The following is a 27,797-nucleotide window of genomic DNA, read 5'->3' on the forward strand; positions in this document are numbered from 1 at the left end:
AGTACAATAGGTGAGTGAGGGAGGGGATGAAGGTGATAGGTCAGGGAGGAGAGGGTGGAGTGGATAGGTGGAAAAGAAGGTAGGTAGGACAAGTCATGGGGACAGTGCTGAGCTGGAAGTTTGGAACTAGGGTGAGGTGGGGGAAGGGGAAATGAGGAAACTGTTGAAGTCCACATTGATGCCCTGGGGTTGAAGTGTTCCGAGGTGGAAGATGAGGCGTTCTTCCTCCAGGCGTCTGGTGGTGAGGGTGTGGTGGTGAAGGAGGCCCAGGACCTCCATGGCCTCGGCAGAGTGGGAGGGGGAGTTGAAAATTTGGGCCACAGGGCGGTGTGGTTGATTGGTGCGGGTGTCCCGGAGATGTTCCCTAAAGCGCTCTGCTCGGAGGTGTCCAGTCTCCCCAATGTAGAGGAGACTGCATCGGGAGCAACAGATGCAATAAATGATATTAGTGGATGTGCAGATAAAACTTTGATAGATGTGGAAGGCTCCTTTAGGGCCTTGGATGGAGGTGAGGGAGGTGGTGTGGGCGCAGGTTTTGCAGTTCCTGCGGTGGCAGGGGAAGGTGCCAGGATGGGAGAGTGGGTTGTAAGGGGGCATGGACCTGACCAGGTAGTCACGGAGGGAATGGTCTTTGCGGAAGGCGGAAAGGGGTGGGGAGGGAAATATATTCCTGGTGGTGGGGTCTTTTTAGAGGTGGTGGAAATGTTGGCAGATGATTTGGTTTATGCGAAGGTTGGTAGGGTGGAAGGTGAGCACCAGGGGTGTTCTGTCCTTGTTACGGTTGGAGGGGTGGGGTATGTGTGCGGAGGTGTGGGATGTGGACAAGATGCGTTGGAGGGCATCTTTAACCATGTGGGAAGGAAATTGCGGTCTCTAAAGAAGGAGGCCATCTGGTGTGTTCTGTGGTGGAACTGGTCCTCCTGGGAGCAGATACAGCGGAGGTGGAGGAATTTGGAATATGGGATGGCATTTTTGCAAGAGGTAGGGTGGGAAGAGGTGTAATCCAGGTAGCTGTGGGAGTCAGTGTGTTTGTAAAAAATGTCAGTGTCAAGTTGGTCATCATTAATGGAGATGGAGAGGTCCAGGAAGGGGAGGGAGGTGTCAGAGATGGTCCAGGTAAATTTAAGGTCAGGGTGGATGTGTTGGTGAAGTTGATGAACACGAGGTGGCGCCAATGCAGTCATCAATGTAGCGGAGGAAGAGGTGGGGAGTGGTGCCGGTGTAATTACGGAAGATCAATTATTCTACATAGCCAACAAAGAGACAGGTATAGCTGGATATTCAGACAGCACCTTCCAAACCCATGACCACTTCCATCTAGAAGGTAAGGACAGCAGGTACATGGAAACACCACCACCTTCAAGTTCCCCTCCAAGCCATTCACCATTCTGCCTTAGAAATATATCAGCCATTCCTTCAATGTTGCTGGATCAAGATCCTGGAATTGCCTCCCTAATGGCATTGTGGGTCAACCCACAGCAGGTGGACTTCAGAGGTTCAAGAAGGCAGCTCACCACCACCTTCTCAAGGGGCAGCTAGGAACAGGCAATAAATGCTGACCCAGCCAGAGACACCTATATCCCACTAAAAAATAAATAAATTCATCCAGAGGCCTGGGCTTACTGGAACATAATATATTTCCACATATATTACATAATTCCTGAAGCATTTGGGTAATGATCTAACGATGATCATGAAATTGTTGTCAACTGTGCAGAAACCTCCACCTGGCTCACTCGTGTCCTTTGGGATAAAGAACTGCGAGCCTTCCCTGGTCTGGCCTACATGTGACTCCATATCCACACCAATGTGGTTGGCTCTTAATGATAACATGGGCAATTCGAGGCAATAAATGCTGACCTTGACAGCAATGTCACATCCTGTGAATTAATACGAGACAACATTGCCCGGAAATTGATTTTTGTTGCAGCTGCCTTCGAGTAGGCGGTGGTGAGCTGCCTTCAGTGGTTAATATTACCTCTGTTTGTGCACGGTGTTAATAGGGTCGTAGTTCTGGGTTTTCACCCAGCAATAGCGAAGAAATGGTGATACAGTTCCAAGTCAGGAGGATAACTAACTATGAGAGGGCCTTATCAAGGGCAGCATTCCTATGCACTTGTTGTTCTAGGTGTGGGGTGGTGGGGGGGTTAATTTATTCATCAACAGGTGAGGGTGTCACTGGTTGGGCATGCATTTATTGTCCATCCCTAATTTGCCCAGAGGGCAGTTGAGAGTCAACCACATTGCTGTGGGCGGTAGTTTTTCTCCCTAAAAAAACATGAGTGAACAAAATGGGTTTTTCCGATAATTGACAATGGATTCATTGCCATCATTAGACTCTTAATCCCAGATATTTATCCACCATTGTTCAGTTCTTGCCTGGATCCCCAGACCATTACCTGGATCTCTGGATTAACAGCCCAGTGATAACACCGTGAGGCGTTCACCTCGCCTGGAGGTTGCAGGTTTGGAAGGTACTGACAACAGGCCTCATATGTTCCCTTTCTTCTTTCAAGAGACGTGGGAATTGCTGGCGATTACCCTTAAACTGAGGGGCATGCTGCGGCCACTTCAATGGGCTGTCCACAGTGGGCCAGGGGTGACCAATAGGCCAGACTGGATAAGGATGGTAGACTTCCTTCAACACAAGAAAATGAATGAACTAGATGGCCCTTTAAGGCAAACAACGATAGGTTAATCGCCATCACAACTGAGGCTAGCTTCTACTTTGAGATTTATGAATTTAATTCAAATTTCTTACTGTTATGATAGGATTTGAACCTGCATCCCTAATGCTGGACCTCAAGATATTTTTCTTTCATGAGTTATTCCAGCATTATTTGTCCCTCCCTAATTCCCCTTACCCATCCGGTGACATTACCACTATACCCCCCTCTTATTGTCCACTTCTTATATTTTCCTAATCAGCCTATTTAGAGATGTTATTAAACTCCTCTGCAGCAAGTTGGTTTTAACCAAGATCTCAAAGGTAGGGACACTACCACACATGTATTATTCTATCCCAGTGTGCAAGCTGACTCTAAGTTTCTTTAAAGCAATATTGAGGGCGATCTCCCCATAAACTAGATACATTAGTTTTATACATGGGTTTACCAAAACATCCTCTCACAGTTGTTTTGGATGGTAGAATCATAGGTTGGGTTTTTTATTTGTTCACTTGATAACCTACAATCTTCCTTACAATGATTTGAACAGGCAGGAAAATTCTATGCTGTCAGATACAACAGCGGAAATCTCCCAGCCAGGAACAGCATCACATTCTGCAACACTGAAGGAGGCCATTCAGCCCTTTGCTGAGTCCTACACAGAGCAATCTAGTTTGAAATATGGAGAGCTGCAAAAGTTTTGTTACGATACTGAATTACGAATTGAGAAGTCTGGATGGATATTCCCAAGATTCTACCATCCTACCACAGTGAATGGGGAATTTCCACAGAATCCCTACAGCGTGGAAACAAGCCATTTGGCCCAATGAGTCAACATTGTCCCTCCGAAGATCAGCCCACCCAGACATCTATCCAATCCCTGCATTTCCCATGGCTAACACATGAAATCTACGCGTCCCGGAACACTATGGGTAATTTCCAATGGCCAATCCACCTAACCTGCAGAACTTTGGATTGTGAGAGGAAATCAGAGCACATGGTGGAAATTTAAATTCAGCATATTAAATAAATCTGGCATAACAAGTCAGCACTAGTAATAGTGACCACACAATGACTAGTTTGTTGCGAACACCCCAAATAGTTCACAAGTGCCCTTTACAAAAGAAAATCTGCCATCCTTACCTCGTAGATTCTTGTTGTCTCAAGGAATTAAGGGCTACGGGGAGAACGCTGGTAAGTAGAGTTGAAATGTCCATCAGCCATGATTGAATGGCGGGGTGGACTCGATGGGCCGAATGGCCTTACTTCCACTCCTATGTCTTTTGGTCTTATGGTCTGTCCTATGGGTGACTCTAGGCCCTCAGCTGTGTGGCTGACTATTCAGGTCTCTGAAATAGCCCCAGCAAGCCACTCAGGTCATGGGCGATTGGATGTGCAACACACATTTTTAGTTTTTATGGTAGATTGCATTCATATTCTATTCTTTCTTCCCTTATTAGTTTCTTGGTCTTCCTTTGCTATCTTCTAGAAACCTCCTAATTCTCAGAGTTATTACTATTTCTGGCGATGTTACAAGCCTTTTCTTTTGAATCTTATACAATCACAGTGTGGTGTCACAGAGTTGTACAGCACAGAAACAGACCCTTTGGTCCAATTTGTCCATGCTGATTGCATATCCTAAAAAAAATCTCATCCACTTAGAGTCATAGAGGTGTACAGCATGGAAACAGACCCTTTGGTCCAACTCATCCACGTCGACCAGATATCCCAACCAATTGTAGTCCCACCTGCCAGCACCCGACCCATATCCCTCCAAACCCTTCCTATTCATATACCCATTAGGATGCCTTTGGAAAGTTGCAATTGCACCTCTTCCACTGGCAGCTCAATTTGTCCATGTCGACCATATATGCTAAATAAATCTCATCCATTTGTCAGCATTGGGCCCATGCCCCTCTCTTCATATACCCATTTAGATGCCTTTTAAATGTTGCAATTATACCAGCCTCTGCTACTTCCTCTGGCAGCTCATTCTATACATGTACCACCCTCTGCATGAAAAAGTTGCCTCTCAGATCCCTTTTACATCTTTTCTTTCTCAACTTAGACCCATGCCCTCTAGTTTTGGATTCCCACACCCTAGGAAAACGATCTTGGCTCTACACCCTATCTATGCCCCTCATGATTTTATAAACCTCTATAAACCCCTCAGCCCCTGACGCTCCAGGGAAAATAGCCCCGGCCTATCCATCCTCTCCCTATAGCTCAAACCCTCTAACCCTGGCCACATCAATGTAAATCTTTCCTAAGCCCTTTCAAATTTAACAACATCTTTTCTATAGCAGGAAGACCAGAAATGAATGCAGCATTCCAAAAATGGCCTAAGCAATGTCCTTATATAGCCCCAAAATGACTTCCTTAACTTCCTTTGTCAGCCATGGTTGACTGATTTTTACACCTTGAGGAATGTGTAGTTGCTGAAAATGTGTTGCTGGTTAAAGCACAGCAGGTCAGGCAGCATCAGGATGAAGGGCTCCGGCCCGAAACGTCGAATTTCCTGTTCCTTGGATGCTGCCTGACCTGCTGTGCTTTAACCAGCAACACATTTTCAGCTCTGATCTCCAGCATCTGCAGACCTCACTTTTTACTCGAATGTGTAGTTGCTGTCAACCATTTAAGATTTTTGAAGATTATCCATTGCCTACATACAGTCCTGTATATATTTTCCCAGCACATCTCAGCTGATTAATGCCTCATGCTTTCATAGGTTATTTTATTCAAACATAATACCCTTGCTACAGATTGAACGATCTCACTTTCAAACATAAAGTAAACCTCTATCATGGTATGGTCACTTATTTCTAAACCTTTACCTTCTGGTGATTGATCCCTCGACTGACGGGAAATGTTTCTTCCTATCTACGCTGTCTATGCCTATCATTATTTTGTATCCTTCAATCAGGAGCCCCCTCAGCCTTCTCTGCTCTTGGGGAAAGAATCCCAGCCTACCTAGTCTCTCTTCATAGCTGAATTGCTCCAGCCCATAAAACTTCCTGTGAATCTTTTCTGTCACTTTCTAGTGCAGTCTTCCTGCAATGTGGTGACCAGAACTGCACACAGTACCCCAGCTATGGCCAGACTAACATTATACACAGCTCTACCATGACTTCCTTGTTCTTGTATTCAATGCCTTGAATAACAAGTCGTGATTTGGAGACGCTGGTGTTGGACTGGGGGGTACAAAGTTAAAAATCACATAACACCAGGTTATAGTCCAACAGGTTTAATTGGAAGCACTAGCTTTCGGAACGCTGCTCCTTCATCAGGTGAATGTGGAGTACCACCACTTGATGAAGGAGCGGCGCTCCGAAAGCTAGTGCTTCCAATTAAACCTGTTGGACTATAACCTGGTGTTGTGTGATTTTTAACTTTGACTAACAAAGGCAGGTATCCCATCTGCCCTCTCAAACTCCAAGGCGATAGTGAGGACTGCAGATGCTGGGGAGTCAGAGTCAAAAAGGCTGGTGCTGGAAAAGCCCAGCAGGTCAGGCAGCATCTGAGGAGCAGGAGCGTAGATGTTTCAGGCATAGACCCTTTCATCAGGAATGTCATCCTTCTAAACTCCATCCAGTACAGAGCTAGAGTCCTTCACCATTCCTCATATGCCAAGCCTTTCAGCCCAGGGAGCATTCTTAAGAATCACTTCTAGACCCCTCCAGCATATCCTTCCTTGGATACAGGCCCAAAATTGCTCACAATATTCCTAATGCTAGTCACTAAGCATTGAAACAAAAAAGGGGCAAATGATGGAATCGAAGGTAGACAGGCAGGAGGTTGGAAGAACACAGTCAAGTAAGGCTTGTTCTCCCAGCCTCCTGCTTGGATACTAATCATAAGCAGGAGATGGCAAATGAGTTAATCATATGACCAATGCATGCCTGGATGATTAAAGGATATTAAAAAGTATACAAATACAACTGCCAGAGCATCATACACAAATAACTCTTCTAAAATTTCAGGTATTTGCCATGTTAGGGTCACGACCAGCAAGAGACAATTTCAATTTTTAGGGATGGGTTCCAGAAATAACTGCCCAGAGGCTGTTATCTCGTCACCAAGTCACCCTTTATTTATATTTATGCAATATACCAGCTGTGGCTAACCAGCACAGAGTCTGTCACCGAATTGAGGAGATTCTAACTCTCCTGTTTTTTTTTAACCTCCACACTACCGCCTAACTGCGATAGGGCTTATTTTACCCCAGCACTCATGGTGTGTATGTGCAGGTGTGATACACAGTGAGGGACACAAAGTGCACGAATCTTTATTCAATTGCCACCACCAGGAAGATAGGAAAACACCCGGGTGGCCAATGACAAGCAGTGCCCTTCACGTCAAAGGGCAATGCTGTGTGATCAAACAGTGAAGGGGAGGGCAGGGACTAAATCAAAATAGAGTTGGAGGGGGAAATAGTGCATTCCACTCCCTGCGGCGCCCACCTCTCCCTGAACAACTCCAGGGTGGACACCGCGTGCTCCTTCTCCAAGGACACCCGGGCTCTAACGTAACCGCGGAAGAGGGGCAGGCAGCCAGCCCTAACGACCCCCTCCACGGCCCACTGCCTGGACCTGTTTATGGCCAGTTTGGCCAGGCCCAGGAGCAGACCCACAAGGAGGTCTTCAGATCTGCCCTCCCTCCTCCGTACTGGGTGCCCGAAGATCAGGAGCGTGGGACTGAAGTGCATCCAAAAGCAGAGGAGGAGATTTTTGAGAAAATCAAAAAGGGAATGCAAGCACCCACACCCAATATACACATGGTCCACAGACTCCACAGCACCACAGAACAAGCAGTTGGGCTGGGAGTCCATGAACCACCGCAATCTGTGGTTGCAGGGGTCCAGGCAACTGATCTTGTTCACTGCGCTTGACTATTCAAGCCTGGGTGAGGACTCAGAGCTAAGAAGCTGGGATAAGCATGAGTGCAGACATTTTGTGATTGCAGAGATATACAACTATTGCAAATAAGCTAAAAATAAAAAACTTTAAATAAGTGTTGGTGGGGCACAGTAACAGAAGCAACAAAGGTTAACAGAGCCTTATCGAACAAAAACATATCAACTTAAAACACATTGTCAGGGTGATGATGCACTCAGCTCCTGCTGTGCCCACTAGTCTCTTAAGTGTCTCCACTGTGCCAGCGGACACTGCATGCTCCCTCTCAGTGGACACCTGAGTGAGGGCGTAACCACAATAGGAAGCGGACAATTGGGCAACATGAACCCCCTCCACAGCCACTGCCTGGACCCCTCAACGGCCTAACCCAGGAGCTGGCCCACAAAGTGGCCCTCTGACTGCCCACTCATCCAAACACGGAGTGCTCACAAGTTAGAAACTTGTTACACACTAAGAAACTCGTCTTATCTCTGCATTGCTGTGACATACAACAGCTGGGAAACTTTAAACCCGAGAATGAGAGACACCCACTAACTGAGCGTACAGAGAGAGGTAGACAGTATCATAAATTAGCCATGATCTCAGCGAATAGTGAACAGGCTGGACAGGCTAAATGGCCACAAACTGTTTCCACTTTGTCCATTTGCTTGTTAAGTACCTCAGCTCCTCTAATCTTCTTTCTAAAGCTTATTATTTTTGCTGTTGTCTCTTACCGATGTTTGGGTGTTTAAGGGATCGGCAAATCCGAGCTTCTCTCTCCAGTTTCTGATGATCTGCCAAAAAAAAGGATAATTTGATCAATAGTAGATCACACAACAGATCTCTCTCTCTCTCTCACTCTCACTCACTCACAAACACACACATGCTGTTCCCAGCAAGGTGTTATAATTTTAGATAGCTTAGAGAAAGGAAATGATTAGCTGCTTCTACATGGTGTGGTACAGAGGGGGTTTGGGTGAATGGGCCACCATTGTACTGTTTTGGAGCTAAAGTGGTCTGACCCTTTAAGGGTTGCTGAAGGTCAGAGATGGATTTAACTTAAATTATAAAACTGGTTCTTATTAGTGCAGTTTAAATGATCAGAAGTGTGTCAGAAATATGCACCAGTAAGAAAAAGAGTCTTTGTCTCTTCACTTTCCCTCACTATGAGGAGACTGGATAAGGAGTGAGCAGGATAAACCTTGAGTTATACCGAGCTAGAATTGACTTGGTTCAACCATTAATCTTGTGCAAGGACAGCTGATCTTGCCATTAACAGCGTACTACATCATAGGACACACTGTCACAGTAGTGGCAAAACATGCACCATTGATTTTTGAATTCTGTCATCTAATTTTAATGCTGGAGACTGAAATGGCTTCAAAAAGGAATACAACTGACTTGGAAATGGCCATGGTAATCACTTGACCACAGGGTGAGCCAACCTTTATGAATAAACATGAAGCAGTCTGGACTAAAATTATCAAAAGAGACTGAAGCTTTCAGCTGGATCTATATCTGCTGTTTGATTTACACATGTGTAAGAAGTTCGCATGTTAGAGATGGAAAGCATCACCTACCATTACCCAGCTAGGACAGTATGAAACCAAATGTGGAAATACAAAGATCAGTTGGTCTTTAAACAACTGCTTTGGTAGACCTGGTGGGATAAATTGGAGTAATGTTCTCTTTCTCTCTTTGTTTTCATAGGAAGGTCAAAGCCCAGAAATAAAGTCAATTGGAGAAGTATATGAACAATGTGAAGTGGTTTCCTTTGATCTATGACATTCTCAATGGACCATAGTCTCAGGTTAAAATTTAACATCTCAACAATGCGGTCTGGAAATTAAACTGCGTTACCTTACCTTACATTTTACACTAGACACCAGCCCCATTTTAACTTTGTACGCGTGTTTGTTTTATGTCACATCTTTATTATTTACCCTAGGGTTAGCAAGTCATAAAAATCCTTACATCCTTACAAGAAAACCTTGTAACTGGCTCATTTTTGTTTCTGGTGAACTAGTTAAATGCATCCTACTGAGGATTAGCTGCATGTTAACGATCATGCCAAATTTCCACACTGGCCAACCGAAGAGGTTGAGAACAAAGGAGCGTCCACGAACCTGATCATGATGACACAATGTACACAATGAAGGAGGTTGCTTGGTTTGCATTCGCCTTCAACGCAACTCACTTTCCCTGGTTTGCATGATAAAATTGGACAGCGTTTCTAATCTTGACGATGTTTGGTAGGCGGTGGTGAGGGGGAGAGTTTTGACGACATCATGCCATTTCTGAAAGTGTAACCAGAGGGAGTGAGCCAACTCCCCTCCTGCGCTCTTTGTCGATTCCCACCTGATTACAATCAAACCGATTGCAGTGGCAATGTGCAGGGTAAACACCAGTGATCCCATTGGCTGGGAGGCTTTTCAGTGGCTAAGCCACCTTCAGACTTCAACCCACGACAGGTGAACTGCAGCGGTTCAAGTAGGGAGCCTACCCCAACCTTCTTACAGGCAACTAGGGATGGGCAATAAATGCTGGCCCAGCCAGTGATGCCAAGTCCCACAAGTGAATAAATATAAACAAAAGCTGGCAAAGCAGCGGGTAGTGCCGAGTTATAAAGAGCTTCCTGGACAAAAAGGGATGTGTTCCTCATCGCTGCAAGATGTTCCCTGCACCACTCCATTGCCATGAATTAAAGACACATTGAGAGCACAACATTGATGCTTTTCACATTTAAATTTCTACTTGGAAATATTTCATATTACACTGATTTCACATTATTCCTTTGGACGTCACTGTTATTTGTTGAGAACGGCTTAGTCAGAGAGCTATATATACGGGTCCATCTCATTGTTGGCACACATTGATGGTTATGGGATAATTAGGATCATTTCCTATACAGCTCTTTACTGAACATTAATGTCAGTTCAAAGTTTGTGAGAGGATTTGTAGCTCGGGTGCTCGTTGTTGTGATTCTGTTTGCCGAGCTGGGAATTTGTGTTGCAGATTCTATCAACAAACACATCGACCTGGACCCAATATACCGGCTACTGCAGCGGACAGCTGGAACTGACAACCGGAAGCGGCAGATACAAACCACTATAAATGCCGGAGGAAACATCACAGAAGCGCTTCACCAGAGGCTCCCAATCACTGAGGATGTCACCTAGACAGGGGACGAAACGTTTGGAACACAAATTTCCAGCTCGGCGAACAGAACCACCACATTGATGTCAGTGTCCAGTGTTGTAGCCTCCACTCTGTGGGATTGGTCTGAACCTGCTGGCTCAGCTGACCACCTCCCCCACTCCCTAAGGATTGTTGAGGGCATTGTCTGAGGTCACGCTCTGCTGTGGTGAATGCAAAGTTCTGTATGGACTCTGGCAGCCATCACCCTGAGATTGGCGCTGGTGCGGGCAGCACTCACACTGACATTGATGGCCCTCATTTTCTCACCTTGACTTGTTGTGCTGCCCACACCTTCAGGGAGCCAAACCCTTCCCAGTTCACTCCTCCATCCCCTGCCCCACTCCATGTCCTCCCATCACCACTGACTCCCTCATGTCAGTCCTCCATGGAAGCTGCCATTTTCCCACCACCCCCATGCCCCCCCCCCCCATTAGAGTTAACCAAAGAAAACCTCTCCCTCAGACACAATGGTGTAAAGCCGACTGGTCGAAAGTGAGGACTGCAGATGCTGGAGATCAGAGTCGAGAGTGTAGTGCTGGAAAAGCACAGCAGGTCGGGCAGCATCTGAGGAGCAGGAGAATCGACGTTTCGGGCAAAAGCTGTTCATCAGGAATCCTGATGGACTGGTAAAGCTGACTGATACTCACTGCCTTTCGACAAACATGATGTGGAGGTGCTGGTGTTGGATTGGAGTGGACAAAGTTAAAAATCACCAGGTTATATCCAACAGGTTTATTTGGAAGCACTATGCACCAGTGCCACAGGCTTCTTGCGTGCATTATTGACTTAAAGGTGGACTTTCTTCAAAGGAATTTTTACACATATGAGTACTCATGGCATGCAAACTTATCACATATGGTATTCTGCCACAGGGCGACAGTGAGGGCAAACACACCACAAACATCTCACAACACACCATTGGAAATTCACGATTTGGCATCCTGCCTCATTGTGGACCCCCACCCTGACCCCCTCCATGCCAAATATCCCACTCTCAAAGACTCCATAAAACCAACCACCCTTCTAAACTTAATGCACAACAGGTCAGTCCTCCGGTGAACTGAGTCACCATTTCTCCCTCAGGGTAATTTAACAGCGAAAACTGGAGAGCTATTTGAAGGGAAAACATATACAGGGCTATGGGGAAACAACAGGGGGGCTGAAACTGGTCAAACCTGTGGCCTGAATGATAATTTTGTCACACTGTATCATTGAGAGGATTCCAAAATCCAACCCTAGTGGTTCCACCCCATTCTGCTTGTCTTTCGGAAGTCATTAATTTTCCTTTAGTGCCACTCTGTCTCCACTGCACTCATTATATGTGATGGCAGTAGGAGCACTTGGCAAGAATTACAGCTCATGAAACACATTCTCACCAATTCTTCCTGACACATGCTACATTACAAAATCTGGCAACTGGCTCTCATTAAACAATGACTTTCAGCAGCTTTCACCCTGCAGAATATTCTGGGTGCATTGGGAAGTAAATCATTGTGCGCCTATTTGGTGGCACAATAGTCTTTGGAAATCTTACAGCACAGCAAGAGGCCATTCAGTGCAGTATTCCTGTGTCAGCTCTTTGGAGCAGCTATCTGATTAGTCCTGCTCCCTTGCTTTTTGTCCATAGCCCAGTTTTTTATTGCATTGAGTATTTATCCTATTGTCTTTTTAAAATTATTACGATTAGATATACTTTCATTGACCTTTCAAGCGGTGCAGTCCAGATTATAACAACCACTGTGTAAACATTTCTTCTCATTCTCTTCGATTTTTTGCCAATTATCCTAAAGCTGTACTGTCCAGTCATTGATGTTGTTGCCAAAGAAAACAGCTTCTTCTCATTTCCTCACAACTTTAAACATCTCGACTAAATCTGTTCACCACTTCAATTTTTATTGTCCTGCAGGGAACATTGCAAGTTTCCCTCCAAGCCACACACCATCCTATCTTGGAATTATGTTGCCATTCCTTCAGTGTCGCCGGGTCAAAATCTTGGAACTCCCTCCCTATTGTGGGCATCCCTATACAGTGCAGGGGTGTGGAATTTACACGCTCTCCCTGTATCTGTGTGGGTTTCCTCCGAGCGCTCTGATTTCCTCCCACTGTCTAAAGATGTACAGGTTAGGTGGATTATCCATGGGAAATGTAGGGTTACAGGGATAGGGTGCAGCGGGTGGGATTTTTGGAGGGACGGCATCAACTCAATGGATTGAATGGTCTGTATCCACACTGTGGGGATTCTATGATAGCAATCATTCGAGGAGGCTTCTTAAGAGCAAGGAGGGATGGACACTAATCTTTGCCTTTGCCAGTGAAGCTCACATCCTGCAATTGACTTTCAAGAAAAGAAGCTCTTCTTTGCCTGAAACTGTGTACTAACAACACTCCAAGGAAGAACAGTAGAGAAGCTTTCCAAAAAGGTTTGGAGATTCCACATTAATGCAAACTTCCTCAGCAGCTCTGGTGGGGAACCCTTTGGTTACCTACAGTCATTGGATATGAAAGAGTGCGTTGCTAAGTTTTCGGTTCTTTACGAAGTGCATAGAAATATTACGCCCCATCATCAAGTGATGTGGACATTTGAGTTACACGTACTGCCAGAAGCCACAATTAGGCTTCAGGCATTGTCAATCAGGTGCCACGCTCTAATTGATCCTTCAAAAGTGACAACTCTGTTCCACTGCCCTTTGAAGAAGGGCTTATGCCCAAAACATCAATTCTCCTGCTCCTCGGATGCTGCCTGGCCTGCTGTGTTTTTCCAGCACCACATTTTTCAACTCCACTACCCTTTAACTCAACAATCGAGCTCACTCTGAGATCCTTCACTGAATGTGTTCTGAGTGGTGAACAAAAGGTTCAGGTGATTGTGAGAGAGACTTTCTGTGTTGTCATTGCTCTGCTTTGACAGGATTGTGGAAGTGTCTCAAGTGATAGCTTAAAAATTCCAACAAGCCACTGGAAAGACCTGAACGCTTATCATTCCAACTCGAAAAGCAAGTTTCTCCCTCCCCATACCTCCCACCTCCTGCCTTCCCATCTATAAATACTGCACTGAAAGAAATTATTATTTTATATAAGAACTGTCATACCTTCTTCCTGTTCCTCATATCATTGCTGTTGATGGCTTCAATTTCCTCCTCATTCTTAAGATGACAACAACTTAAAAGCAACATGTATCAACATTTCTAATGTATGTTTTGAAGCAGGAGGAGACCATTCAGCCCCTTGAGTCTGTTCTATTATGGCTGTCTTGTACCTTATCATCCTATCTAATAGCACTGCGTGGCTATACTAACATCATGTTGTGCTCTGTCTCGCAGCTAGAATGCTATATACCTTTGAGACACATGCTCATGCTCCCATCATTATATCATATCAATTTCTCAGACTCCATCTAAACAGGGAATTCCTGAAGCATGGTATGTTATAGAAATGTGCTACTGTTTGGAACTGAACAAAGTAACACTGACCCAGGTACTAAAGTGTATGCGTCTGTAACATAGGTGTATAACTGAAGCCATAATAAAGATCTATTGAATCCTTCCACAAGACTATACAAAATGGGAACAGAAGCAGGCCATTCAGCCCTTTCAGTCTTTCAGTTGGATCAAGGCTAATCAGACAATTCTCACATCCACTTTCCTTGCTTTATCCTGTAACCGTCGATTCCCAGACTGATCCAAATCCATCTCTCTCAGCCTTAAATATACATAAGGATTCCGCCCCCACAGCTCTCTGAGGGAAGGAGTTCCAAAGACTCACAACACTCTGAGAGAAGACATTTTTCCTCATTTCAGTGTTTTCCCCAGGGTTGGGGAATTGAGGACTAGAGGGCATCAGTTTAAGGTTAGAGGGGAACGAATAAAAGGGAACCTGAGGGGCAACGTTTTTACATAGGGAACGGTACGCATATGGAATGAGTCGCCATCAGAACTTATAAACATTTAAAAGGCATTTGGACAAATACATGGATGGGAAATGATTGGAAGGTTATGAGCCAAGTGCAGGGAAATGAGGTTAGAGTGGATGGACATTTTGGTCGGCAAAGGGTCTGTCTCTGTGCTGTAGGACTGTATGACTCTAAATTGATGTTCCTTAATTATGAGACTGCACCTTTTGGTCCTAGACTATCCCATGAGTGGAACCTTCCTCACAGCATTTACCCTTAAGAATCTAATACGTTTCTATGAGATCCCCTGTTATTCTTCTAAACTCTAGTGGGTAGATTTTATATAAACTAATTTGAAATATATATACAGTAAATTTTATGTATATTTCAGTACCATGTTACCTGTGTATAGTTCTTATGTTAAAGGAGGTAACGTAAACATTACCTTATCAGATACAAATACCTTGCTGGAGGTATAGCCCACTGTGACTGTGCAGAGCACATGGACTGCATAGGTTCAAACAGGTAATTCACCGCCCCTTCTCCAGGGCAATTATGGATGGCCATTAAATGCTGGCCACGTGCAACAAATTGAGGAAGATTGAGTTTTAGAACCCATGGTAAGTAGAGAGAATGGGACTTTTCACCAAGGTGAAGGAGTAATGGAAGATCAATCATGATCTTATTGAATGGTAGAGCAGGCTTGAAAGGACTGGTTCTGGTTCCTAACTCTGACTTCCATGAGATTTATAGATAACTGTCAACGTTAGACCATTAAACATAGAAGCAGAAATAGGCCATTCAGCCCTTGATAATCTGCTCGCCATTCAATGAAATTATGGCTTCACTCATAATCCTCTGCTCCACTCTCCTGCTTTTTCCCACAACTCCTGATCCCTTACTGATTAAAAATCTAACTCAGCTTTGGGTACGCTGAATGATCCAGTCTTGACAGCCCTCTGCAGTAAGGAATTCCACAGATTCAGTCCCCTCTGGGAGAAAACCGCCCTCCTCATCTCCCTGCTCATCTCGATCCTAAATCAGCAAGCTTTTATTCTGGGATGATATCCTCTGGTCCTAGATGCCCCCGCAAGCAGAAATAACCTTTCACATCTACCCTGTCAAGTCTCTTAAGAATTTATATTGATTCATCACGATACGTGGATATCTCTGGCTATGCCAGAATGTATTTCCCATCTCTAATTCCAAAGGTCAGTTAAAAGTCAACCATATTGCTCTTTTATGTTTCAATAAGTTATCCTTTAAGTCTTCTATATTCCAATGAGTGAAGGCCCAACCTACTCAACCTCTCTTCATTAGACAGTCCCTCCAGACCCAGAATCAGCCAAATGAACCTCCTGTGGACTTCCTCCAATGCTAGTATCCCTTTCCTTCAACAACTGACCCAACACTGTTCACATATTCATCTCTGGTCTGTCTAGTGCCTTGTATAGATTTAGCTAGACCTCCCTATTTTTATACTCTGTTCTCTTTGAAAGAAAAGACAGCATTCCATTTGTCGTCTCTGTTACCTGGATGTTAGCTTTTTGTGATTTGTGCACAAGGACTCCCTCTGTTCTGCTGTCTTTCTCTATTTAAATAATATTCAGCTGCTCTACTCTTCCTGGCAGGGTGCATGATAACACATTTCCCTCATCAGGTTATGCCCACTCACTTCACCTCTTCTTTCTCTGCAGATTCATTGGGTCATCCTCACCACTTCCTTCTCGTTTATTTTTGTGTCATCCTCAAACTTGGTGGCTGTACATTCACTTACCCCATCCATCTCATTAATTGATATATAATAACTAATTGTGGCCCTGTGTGCGTATGGGTTTCCTCTGGGTGCTCCGGTTTCCTCCCACAGTCCAAAGATGTGCAGCTTAGGGTTGATTGACCATGTTAAATTGCCCCATAGTTTCCAGGGATGTGCAGACTAGGTGGATTAGCCACGGGAAATGTAGGGTCACGTGAATATGGTAGGGGGTTGGTCTGAGTGGGATGCTCTTCGGAGGGTTAGCGTGGACTCGATGGGGTGAATGGCCAGCTTCCACACTGTAGGGATTCTATGACTTTCCCAGTAACTGACATTTTACTAACTGGCCAACCATTTTTGTCTCCTTCACTTTGGAATTAAGAGTGCTACATTGCCAGTTTCCAACTCTGGGATTTTTCCAAAATCGAAGGGGTATTGGAAGGTTACTATGAATGCATCTTTAATATTCGAGGATGGATCCCAACAGATCAAAAGGGATCTATTGATCTTTAGCCTCCTGGCACTGTTGCTCTAGTGATAATTATTGTATTTACTTCTTCTCCTCCTTTTGCCATTCGACTATTTGGAGTGCTATTTGCTGTCTTTTATAGTAAAGACTGATATACAGTAATAATGCAACTCCTCCGCTTTTTCTTGGTTTTGCATGGTCACTTCCCCAGCTTCATTTTCTGAGTGGCCTCCTTTTTCTTCAAATACTTAAAGAAACTCTTGCGATCTGCCTTGACATTACTGACAAGTTTACCCTCAAAGTTTATCGTCCCCAACTTTGTTTTATTTTGTTGTATTTTAAAGGTTTTAAAAATTTTACCAACCTTAATTCCCACCTTAAGAAACCAAGGCCTATAAATAGAGAGATGGGACATACCACCAGCACTTCACTGGAGACCCTCACTGATGGTGTTACCTAGTCATGGTGACAAAACCTCAGAAAACCTTGAAACCTTCAAGCTCAGCGAGCTAACCTACATACATAATTTTCCCAATCCTTTGTTCTACCACTATTTTTTTGCCATACTGTATGCTTTTCCTTTCAAGTTGATGTTATCCTTAACTTACCAAGTTAACCAAGGTTGGTATATCTCCTTCCCAGATTCCTTCTTTCTCACTGGGATTTTTATTTACTTTAAGCCATGATCTACTTACTTAAATGTTCCTCAAACACTTTTGCTGCTAAACCCCTTTCCAAATCCACTCCAGCCAGCTCTACCCTCATATATTTGTAATTCCCATTAGGTTTAGTGCAGTTGTTTCCAACTTGTGTTTTTCCCTCTCAAACTGAATGCTAAATTCTACTGTGTTATGGTCACTGTTTCCAAAGCGATCTTTTACTCTGAGATCCTTTAGTAAACCTGCCTCATTACACATCACTGGATCCAAAATAGCCTGATAAAAACCCAAAAGAACTGCAGATGCTGCAGACAGTCCAGAACTAGAGGGCATAGGTTTAGGGTGAGAGGGGAAAGAAATAAAAGAGACGTATGGGGTAACTTCTTCATACAGAAGGTGGTACGTGTATGGAATGAGTTACCAGAGGATGTGGTGGAGGCTGGTACAATTGTAACATTTAAAAGGCATTTGGATGGGTACGTGAATAGGAAGGGTTTGGAGGGATATGGGCCAGGTGCTGGCAGGTGGGGCGAGATTGGGTTGGGATATCTGGTCGGCATGGACGGGTTGGACTGAAGGGTCTGTTTCCATGCTGTACATCTCTATGACTCTATGACTCTAATTGCTGGAAAAGCTCAACAGGTCTGGCAGCATCTGTGGAAAGAAATCAGAGTTAACATTTCGGGTTGAGGTTCTTAGGAAGGTTCACTTGAAATGAAACGTTAACTCTGATTTCTCTCCACAGATGCTGCCAGACCTGCTGAGCTTTTCCAGCAATTTCTGTTTTTGTTTCCAAAATAGCCTTATCCATCATATTGTTCCATGCAACTGTCTGGAATATATTATAAATTCTTCTCCATGATTACCTCTGCCAGCCTGGGTATCTCGATCCACATGAAAATTAAAGCTACCCATGATTATTAGACTAACTTCATTGGCTGCCCTCACTGTCTCCTGATCAAATCTCTGTCCCAATTTATAGTTACTGTAAGGGATCCTATAGATTATGCCTGACAGACTCTTCTTCCCTTCATTCTATGAATTCTGATCAAAGACCATTTCTTGCTTTTGCTCTTGCTCCATCCCATACCAATGACACTGTTCCACTATCCTTTCTTCCCTGTCCATCCTTTCGTAAAGTTACACACCCCTGAATATTTTATTTTTAGCATTGATCTCCTGGAAACCAGTAATAGTTGTAAGCTCACATACTTTTGCTGTTAATTTATTAATTTTGTTCCAAGTATGCATGCATTCAAACAAAGAGGCCACAACTGGAATATAGCAAGCATTTTTGGTCACCACATTACAAGAAAGGTGTATTTGCTCTGGGGAGAGAGCAGAGAAGATTTATTAGAATATTGTCACTTACTGGCATTAGAACAGGTTGATGGGGCAGAATGGCCTTCACCTGTTTCTGTGAAGGAGGATTGGGAGTGGATTCAGGGGTTAAGAGGGAAAACCTCTGAGCAGAGATTGGAGAGGTTGGGGCTCTTTTCCCCAGAACAGGGAAGGCTCGGGGTGACATGATAGAGGGATACAAAACTGTGAGGGGTGGAGATAGAGTAGACAGAAGGAACCTATTTCTCTTGGCAGAGAGTTCAAAACTCAGGGGTCATTGATTCAAGAGACGTGGCAGGACTAGAGGGGATGAGAGGAAAATATTTTTTAATGCAGGGGATGGTGGGAGTTTGGAATTCGCTGCCTGAGTTGGTGATGGAGGCAGAGACTCTAAACTCTTTTAAAAAGTGCCTTAAGTGTTGTAAACTGCAGGGTTATGTGCCATATGCAGGTAGGCGGGATTAGAAAGGGCAGCTGGGTTAGCAGGTTTGACCAAATGGCCTCTTTCTGTGCCGTATTATTTCTAAGGAACTAAGAGCCGTTACTTTTGCCTTTTAATCATTTCATCTGTCTTTGTCCCTATTTACTGGTGCTTTTCTGTTTTTGTAAACTCTATCCCACTCTGGGTGTCATTATCCAAATTGCTGGACTGTAATGCTGCCATATGCTTTTATTTCCCCTCTCCCAAACTGACATTCCTCTCTTGCCCCCACCCCCTCCCCAGCAGTTAGTTTAAAGCCCTCCCACTCGACCTGGTTACTCAATTTGCCATGACTTCGGTCCCAGCACAGTTCAAGTGAAGCCCATCCCTACACAACAGTTCCCTTCCACCCGAGTACTGTAGCCAGTGCCCCATGAACTGAATCCTGTACCAATCTCTCCATCATCACAGGCTCTGGTACTGAGTTGGTGAAAGTTGAAGCTGATTTTGTTTACAGAGCCATGAATTGTTGCCCTCACTTCATATCCACTTCCCAAGTTAAAAATAACCCCAATTATTTTCCACTGCCTCCAGAACATGATTTACCCACAAACATTCTCAGCTTCATTTGCATCAAATAAGGCTTGTTGACTCATGAAAATCATTCATTGATTCTTTCTCTGCACCTGAGCATCCGTCTCTATTTTATGGTTATAACTATGAGTGTCAGTGTTGCTGCTGGACCTGTAACCATTGTCCATCCTTTTGAGTGCTTTTCATTTTTCCCTCCTAACCCCTGAATCCACTCCCAATCCTCCTTCTCAGAAACGGGTAAAGGCCAATTTGCCCCATGAACCTGTTCTAATGCCAGTAAGTGAAATCATCTGATCCGCATCTTAATTCCAGTTCTGTGATTCTGTGAATACAACCATGCCTGATCTTTGGCTTTAGGTCCACTCTCCTGTGGTGACTGTCTATATGGAGTTTGCATTTCTCCCCGTGTCTGCATGGGTTTCCTCCCACAGTGCAAAGATATGCAGGTTACGTGGATTGACTGTGGGAAATTGCCCAGGGATGTACAGGCAAGGTGGGTTAGTCATGGGAAATGCAGGAGGAGTATGTCAGGCTCAAATGCTCTTCAGCAGGGTCAGTGCAGACTCAATGGGCTGAATGGCCTCAATCTGCATTGTAAGGATTCTTCTCTAAAACAGCACCTCACACATCATAGCCTAGAAACTTGAAAATGACCTACCCATTTATTACCCAGGCCTCCATTCATGATATTATTGACTTCCCAATCCACATGCCCCAGCCTCACACAACTGTTCACGTGGCACCTTCTCAAATCGTAGAATCCCCACAGTGTGGAAACAGGCCATTTGGCCCAACAAGTCCACACCGACCTTCCAAAGAACATGCCACCCATGCGAATTCCCATAAAGCTGCGTTTCCCATGGTTAATGCACCTAACCTACACATCCCTGAACGCCATGAGCAATTTAGCATGGCAAATCCATCTAATTGGCACACCTTTGGACTGTGGGAGGAAACTGGAGCACCCAGCAGAAACCTATGCAGACACAGGGAGAATATGCAAACTCCACACAGACAGAAACCTGAGGTTGGGACTGAATCCGTGGTACTGTGAAGTAGCAATGCTAATCACTGAGCCACTGTGCCTTTTGAAAATTCAAACATGCCTTATCCACGAGACTCCCTTTATGCCCCTTGCTACTTACATTTCAATAAAGAGTTCAAATAGATTTGTCAACCATTGTTGTCTTCCAGACTGACTCTTAGTTATTATTTTCTCAGTGCCCTATTACCATGAACTTTAGTAATAGAATCTAGCATTTTCCAATGACTATTGTCAGGTTTAACTGCTCTGCAGTTCTCGGGTTTGCCTGAGCTGATGTATTGCATTATTTGCCTTTCAATCCTGGTTTAACCTGAGTCAGAAAGTTCATGGGTTTTATAATGAGCAGATAGACTGTTTTAGTGTTGTTGGTTTGGGGATAAATATTGGCCAGGACACTGGAGAGAAGGAAAGATCACTGGACCTGAAATGTTAATTCTGTTTCTCTCTCCACAAATGATGTGGAGAGTTTCTGTTTTTGATACTGGGAAGAGCTCCAATTGCCACCCTTTATCACCAGTTGAGAGAATCCACCCAGATTTGGACTTGCTGCCTGAATTGATGCAGTGGTAATGTTATTCAACTAATAACCCAGGCCAATATCCTACAAGATATGGGTTTGAATCCCATAGATAGTGGGGAAAAGGAAAACGGTAACAAAAAAATAAAATTGCTGGAAAAACTCAGCAGGTCTGGCAACATCTATGGAGAGAAATCAGAGTTAACGTTTCGGGTCCAGTGACCCTCCTGCAGAACTGCTTTCTGATTTACAGCATCTGCAGTTATTTTGGTTTTTTTTAATCTAGTGGTGACTATTTTACTTTTGTCAATTATTGTAGAACCCACATCTGGTTCACTAATGTTCTCCAGAGAAGGAAATCTTCCATCCTGACTTTGTCTGGCCTATATGTGACTCTAGACCCATAGCAATCTGGTTGACTCTTACCTGCCCTCTGGAATAATTAGGGATGGGTAGTCAACGCCACCTGCAAGATGGTGACAGTGGGCACTGCAGATGCTGGAGATTGGTGTCGAGAGTGTGGTGCTGGGAACGCACAGCAGGTCAGGCAGCATCCGAGGAGCAGGAGAGTCAGGCATATGCCCTTCATCAGGAATGATGAAGCTCTTCACCAGCTATCTGCAAGATGCCACATCCCATGAACAAATTTAAAAACAAACATTCTAGCTGTAATGGGACTTGAACTTACAACTTTCTTGAGGTGGTACGTGTATAGAATGAGCTACCAGAGGAAGTGGTGGAGGCTGGTACAATTACAATATTTAAAAGACATCTGGATGAGTATATGAATAGGAAGAGTTTAGAGGAATATGGGTCAAATGGGACTAGATAAGGTTAGGATATCTAGTCAGCATGGACCAGACGGGTCTGTTTCTGTGCTGTAAATCTGTATGACCCTAATAGTGAGAGCCTTCCCCAGCTGATATCTTGAATTGAGGAATCATTTATTTCAGTTCTGGCTCGCTTTTGACCAAAGCATTGAGCTTGTGAGACCCATGGAACTTCCCCCATTCCTTTCCCATTCTGTGACCCTAAGTGCAACAGAAATCTTAATATTTGTCAGTGCCATTGTAAAAATGGTAATTAACAGAACAAAGATGTCTCATCATTCATGGGGAGGGGAATGTATGCAGGGGAGCCTGAGCAAAACCTGACAACACTGGACCACTGGAGGGGAGCGATCCAGGCTCCCTAATATCAGGGCCTAAATCTGATGTCAGAGGGAGCTGACACAGCCCAGCTCTCAGTAAAAACAAGGACTGCAGATGCTGGAAACCAGAGTCTAGATTAGAGTGGTGCTGGAAAAGCTCAGCAGGTCAGGCAGCATCCGAGGAGCAGGAAAATCAACATTTTGGCAGAAGCCCTTCATCAGAGATAGAGGCAGGGTGTCTGCGGGGTGGAGAGATAAATGAGAGGAGGGTAGGGGTGGGGAGAAAGTAGCATAGAGTACAATAGATGAATGGGGGTGGGGATGGAGGTGATAGGTCAGGGAGGGGGGTGCACTGGCTCCATTGGATGCTGTTCACACAGCAACTTGCATTTATCTCTAAACTATTAGAGCATTCCAAGGCTTGGATTTCATTAATGATTCCAGTTCAGTTCTTCCTTTTTGAAAGAAACATTTTCGCTATGCCTGCCTGACCAAATCCTTTAAAATTAAGGATCCTCTATCCGGGCACCCCTGGGGCCTTCTCTACTCTGCCCCACCCTGTTCTGTTCAGTCAGTCCTGATCAAGTGCTGTACGTGCACGGCAATTCTGTTTCTGTTTGAAGTGACACTTGGGAGCCTGTGCACGGAGGGGGTGTAAGTAAAACTGTTACAGATTCCTCCCACACACGTCCCTTAATAATGGCACTGATTGACAGTAAAGGCGAGAAATGGCAATTCCTATTAATCTCAACACAATTTTCAAGTGTAAAATGGTGTGTTACACCACCGCCCATTGAAATAAGGAGGCAGCAATGGCTGATTTAACTGAGTATTAACTATCTTTTCAGGCAAATGTGAATCGGTCTGGACAGCATCCAAGTTCTTTGTGGCAATGATACTCTTCTGATGATAGGTTACACTGGAGCTTGATGCATTAACAAGATGTTGGTTCTCACACACAGGCCTCGTTTTCAGCAACCCCCTCTACAGCGGTTCCAAACCTTTCTGGTTCAACGGTGGGTGTGACCAGAGTCTCACCGACAAGGAAAACAATCCAAATCATGGCATTTGTGACAGCATTAAGGTTGCCAGCCACCATACTGGAGGGCTGTAGCTCTAGGCCCCTCAGCATGTATCCTCTGATAGTGAGGACAGCCGAGAGGATCATCGGGGCCTCTCTTCCCTCCGTTATAGACACGCTGCATCCGAAAGGCTAAGACCATGGAAGACCCCACACACCCCTCGCTTAAACCCCTCTCCCTCCTGCCATCTGGCAGAAGATACTGGTCTCTCACTGTCAGACTGTGCAACAGTTTCTTCCCCCAAGCCATCAGGCTCCTTAACACTGCATGACCAGACTCTATTCCATCTGAATCTTTGCATAACTTTGAATTGCTGCTAGAACAATGTTTTATTAATTATCATTTTTTTGTACACAGTCATTTCTACACCCCTGAGCCACCGTGTCTTGAGCTGTCAGGAATTACTGTGCTGGCTTGCGTGTTTTACACTTCTCCTGCACTTTATGCCGCCCTGCGTATGATGGTGTAGTTTGTGCTGTCCATGTAGCACCCTCGGTCCTGGAGGAACGCTGTCTCGTTTTTACTGTATCCATTGTACATGGTAGAAATAATAAACAAAGCTACTGTTGACTTCCTCTTACTTCACTGGGATCATCTGTTCTTTCTAGTTTGGCAGTTAGACACACCATTGTTCTGCCATTCTCACATTCTGACCACTTAATCTGAACTATCAGTACCAATTCTCCCCCAGCACCTGACTGCTGCATAAATGCTGCCCCCTCCACACTTCACATCAGCTCTGATGAAAGATCACCTAGACTCGAAACATTAGCTTGCTCTCTCTCCATGGATGCTGCCTGATCTGCTGTGATCTCCAATATTTTTATTTTGTTTTCAGTACAGATTCCAGCATTTGCAGTAATTTGCTCCCAAGTCATGCATCTGGGCTATTGTCCCAGTGCAGTAACTAAAGGAAGACTGCATTACGGGGAATATCAGGAATTGTCAGCTCTCTCAAGTGGATGGGGAATATCCTGTGGCCACTAATTCGAAGCCAACGGCAGAAGTTCTTCTTGCTGGCCTCACCAATATTTATACCTCAGCCATCTGATCGTATCACTGTTCTGTTTATGGGATCTTGCTGTGCATAAATTATAATGCTAACGAGCCTTAAAAAGCCATGATCTGGCGGTGCCAGTGTTGGACTGGGGTGGACACAGTGAAAAATCACTTCCAAGTAAATCTGTTGGACTATAACCTGGTGTTGTAACCTGGTTTTTAACTTAGACTTTAAAAGTCATTCATAAGGAGCTGTTCTGTGGTTATAAAAGACACTGCAGAAGAGTTGAATCCAGGGAACTGACCGTGGACTGAGACAATGAAATAAGGAGTCATCCATTTTAAGATAGAGATAAGAAGAATTGTTTGTCTCTCAGAAGGTTGTGCATGTTTGGAACTCTGTTCCTCAAAAAGCAACAGAGGCGGACTCGCTGAATATTTTAAAGGAAGCAGTTGATGTGGAGGATTCAGATCAGCTACCTTATTGAAAGGTTGAACAGGTTTGAGGGGGTGAGTGAACTATTCCTGCTGCTAATTCAGATGATTGTATTCAATCATGGCTTTCGAAACGGAATTGGAGCAGCATCTGAAGATACAAAGAACAAAGAACAAAGAAAATTTTCAGCCCAGGAATAGACCCTTCAGCCCTCCAAGCCTGAGCCAATCCAAGTCCACTGTCTCAAACTGTCGCTCAATTCCTAAGCATCTGTATCCCTCTGATCCCCATCTACTCATGCATCTGTCCAGATGCATCTTAAATCAATCTACTGTGCCTGCCTCTACCACCTCTGCTGGCAATGCATTCCAGACACCCACCACCCTCTGTGTAAAGCACTTGCTGCGTGTATCCCCCTTAAACCTTTCGCCTCTCATCTCGAAAGTGTGACCTCTCGTTATTGAATCCTTCACCCTGGGAAAAAGCGTGTCTCTATCCGCCCTGTCTATAGCCTTCATGATTTTGTAAACTTCAGTCAGGTCCCCTCTCAAACTCCTTTTTCTTAATGAAAACAAACCTAACCTACTCAACTTCTCTTCATAGCTAGCACCTTCCATACCAGGCAACATCCTCGTAAACCTTCTCTGCACCCTCTCCAAAGCGTCCACATCCTTTTGGTAATGTGGCGACCAGAACTGTACACATTATTTTAAATGCAGCCGAACCAAAGTCTTGTACAATTTTAACATGACCTGCCAACTCTTATACTCGATTCCCCGTCCAATGAAGGCAAGCATACCATATGCCTTCTTGACCACTCTATCCACCTGTGCAGCAACCTTCAGGGTACAATGGACCTGCACTCCCAGATCTCTCTGCCCATCAACTTTTCCCAAAGCTCTTCCGTCCACTGTATAATTCGCTCTAGAATTAGTCTTGCCTAAATACATCACCTCACATTTGCCTGGATTGAACTCCATCTGCCACTTCTCCAACCAACTCTCCAGTCTATCTATATCCTCCTGTATTCTTTGACAGTTCCCTATGCTTTCTGCTACTCCACCAATCTTCGTGCCGTCTGCAAACCTGCTGATCATATCAACAGTGCCCTGTTCCAGGTCATTTATGTATATCACAAACAATAGTGGCCCCAACACTGATCCCTGTGGAACACCACTGGGGTCACCTTTCTCCATCCTGAGAAACTCTGTTCAACTGCCTCAAGTTGCTCAACCAGTTCTTTATCCACCGAGCTAGAACACCCTGCATACCATGTGACTTCACTTTCTCTATTAGTTTACCAAAGGGAACATTATAAAACTCCTTACTAACGTCCATGTACATGACATCAACAGCCTTTCCTTCATCTATCAACTTGGTCACTTCCTCAAAGAACTCTATTAAGTTGATAAGGCACGATCTCCCCCGCACAAAACCATGTTGCCTTTCACTGATAAGCCCATTCTTTTCTAAATAAAAACAGACCCTATCCCTCAGTACCTTCTCCAGCAACTTTCCCACCACTGACATCAGGTTCACTGGTCTGTAGTTACCCAGAATACAGGGGGAAACAACTTGAGCAACCCTCCAGTCCTGCGCCACCTCACCTGTATTTAAGGATGCCACAAAGATATCTTTCAGTGCCCAGCTGAGAGAGGAAACAGGTTTATTTGGAAGTACTAGTTACCTGATGAAGGGGCAGCACTCCGAAAGCTACTGCTTCCAAATAAACCTGTTGGACTATAACCTGGTGTAGTGTGATTTTTAACTTTGTCCACCCCGATCCAACACCCACTCCTCCACATCATTTGATTCTTAATTCCTGATTTTGATTGAATTCAAATTCCACCATGACAGGATTTCCTCTCTCACCTCCCTCAGCAATCTGGGATAGATCCCATCTGGTCCTGGGGATTTGTCCACCTTAATAACCTTTAGCCTACCCAACACATCTTCCCTACTTATGTCAAACTTCTATCTCTAATCTCAACATTCATCATGTTCCTCTCCTCAGTGAAGATAAAAGAATTTGCAAGCCTGTGAGGAAAGGGTGTGGGTGCAGGTTGCCTACTCTGAATAATTTAACTTCTCGAGATTTTGTAGTAGGTTAGGCGATGGCCTAGTGATATTATTGCTGGTCTGTTTATCAAATGACCCAGGTAAAGTTCTGGGACCCAGGTTCAAATCCTGTCATGGTGGAATTTGAATTCAATCAAAATCAGGAATTACGAATCAAATGAAGTGGAGGAGTGGGTGTTGGATCGGGGTGGACAACGTTAAAAATCACACTACACCAGGTTATAGTCCAACAGGTTTATTTGGAAGCAGTAGCTTTCAGAGTGCTGCCCCTTCATCAGGTAACTAGTACTTCCAAATAAACCTGTTAGACTATAACCTGGTGTTGTGTGATTTTTAACTAAGAATTTAATGACCATGAATCCATTATCAAGTGATGTGAAATAAACCCATCTTGGTCACTAATGCCCTTTAGGGATGGAAACTGCCTTCCTTACCTGGTCTAGCCTGCATGTGACTCCAGACCCACTGCAATGTGGTTGACTCTTAACTGCCCTCTGGGAAATTCAAGATGATCAATAAATGCTGGCTTAGCTAGTGATGCCCTCATCTTGTGAATGAACAAAATAAAATCAACACGTGACTTCCTCGTGCTCCAGCCAATCCA

The 27,797-nt window shown here is 44.5% G+C and overlaps 1 protein-coding gene across 1 annotated transcript in view; it reads right to left on the minus strand.

The window, feature by feature from the left end:
• Nucleotides 1-27,797, minus strand: part of LOC132823489 (calcium/calmodulin-dependent protein kinase type II subunit alpha) — a 240,250-nt gene that overhangs the window by 120,456 nt on the left and 91,997 nt on the right. Inside the window, exon 3 of the mRNA XM_060837410.1 lies at nt 8,293-8,352. Coding sequence (XP_060693393.1) covers nt 8,293-8,352 — 60 coding nt within the window. The remainder of the gene's footprint in view (nt 1-8,292; nt 8,353-27,797) is intronic.

The sequence above is a fragment of the Hemiscyllium ocellatum genome, chromosome 16 (assembly GCF_020745735.1).
Source record: "Hemiscyllium ocellatum isolate sHemOce1 chromosome 16, sHemOce1.pat.X.cur, whole genome shotgun sequence".
In the NCBI taxonomy this organism is placed as follows: domain Eukaryota; kingdom Metazoa; phylum Chordata; class Chondrichthyes; order Orectolobiformes; family Hemiscylliidae; genus Hemiscyllium; species Hemiscyllium ocellatum.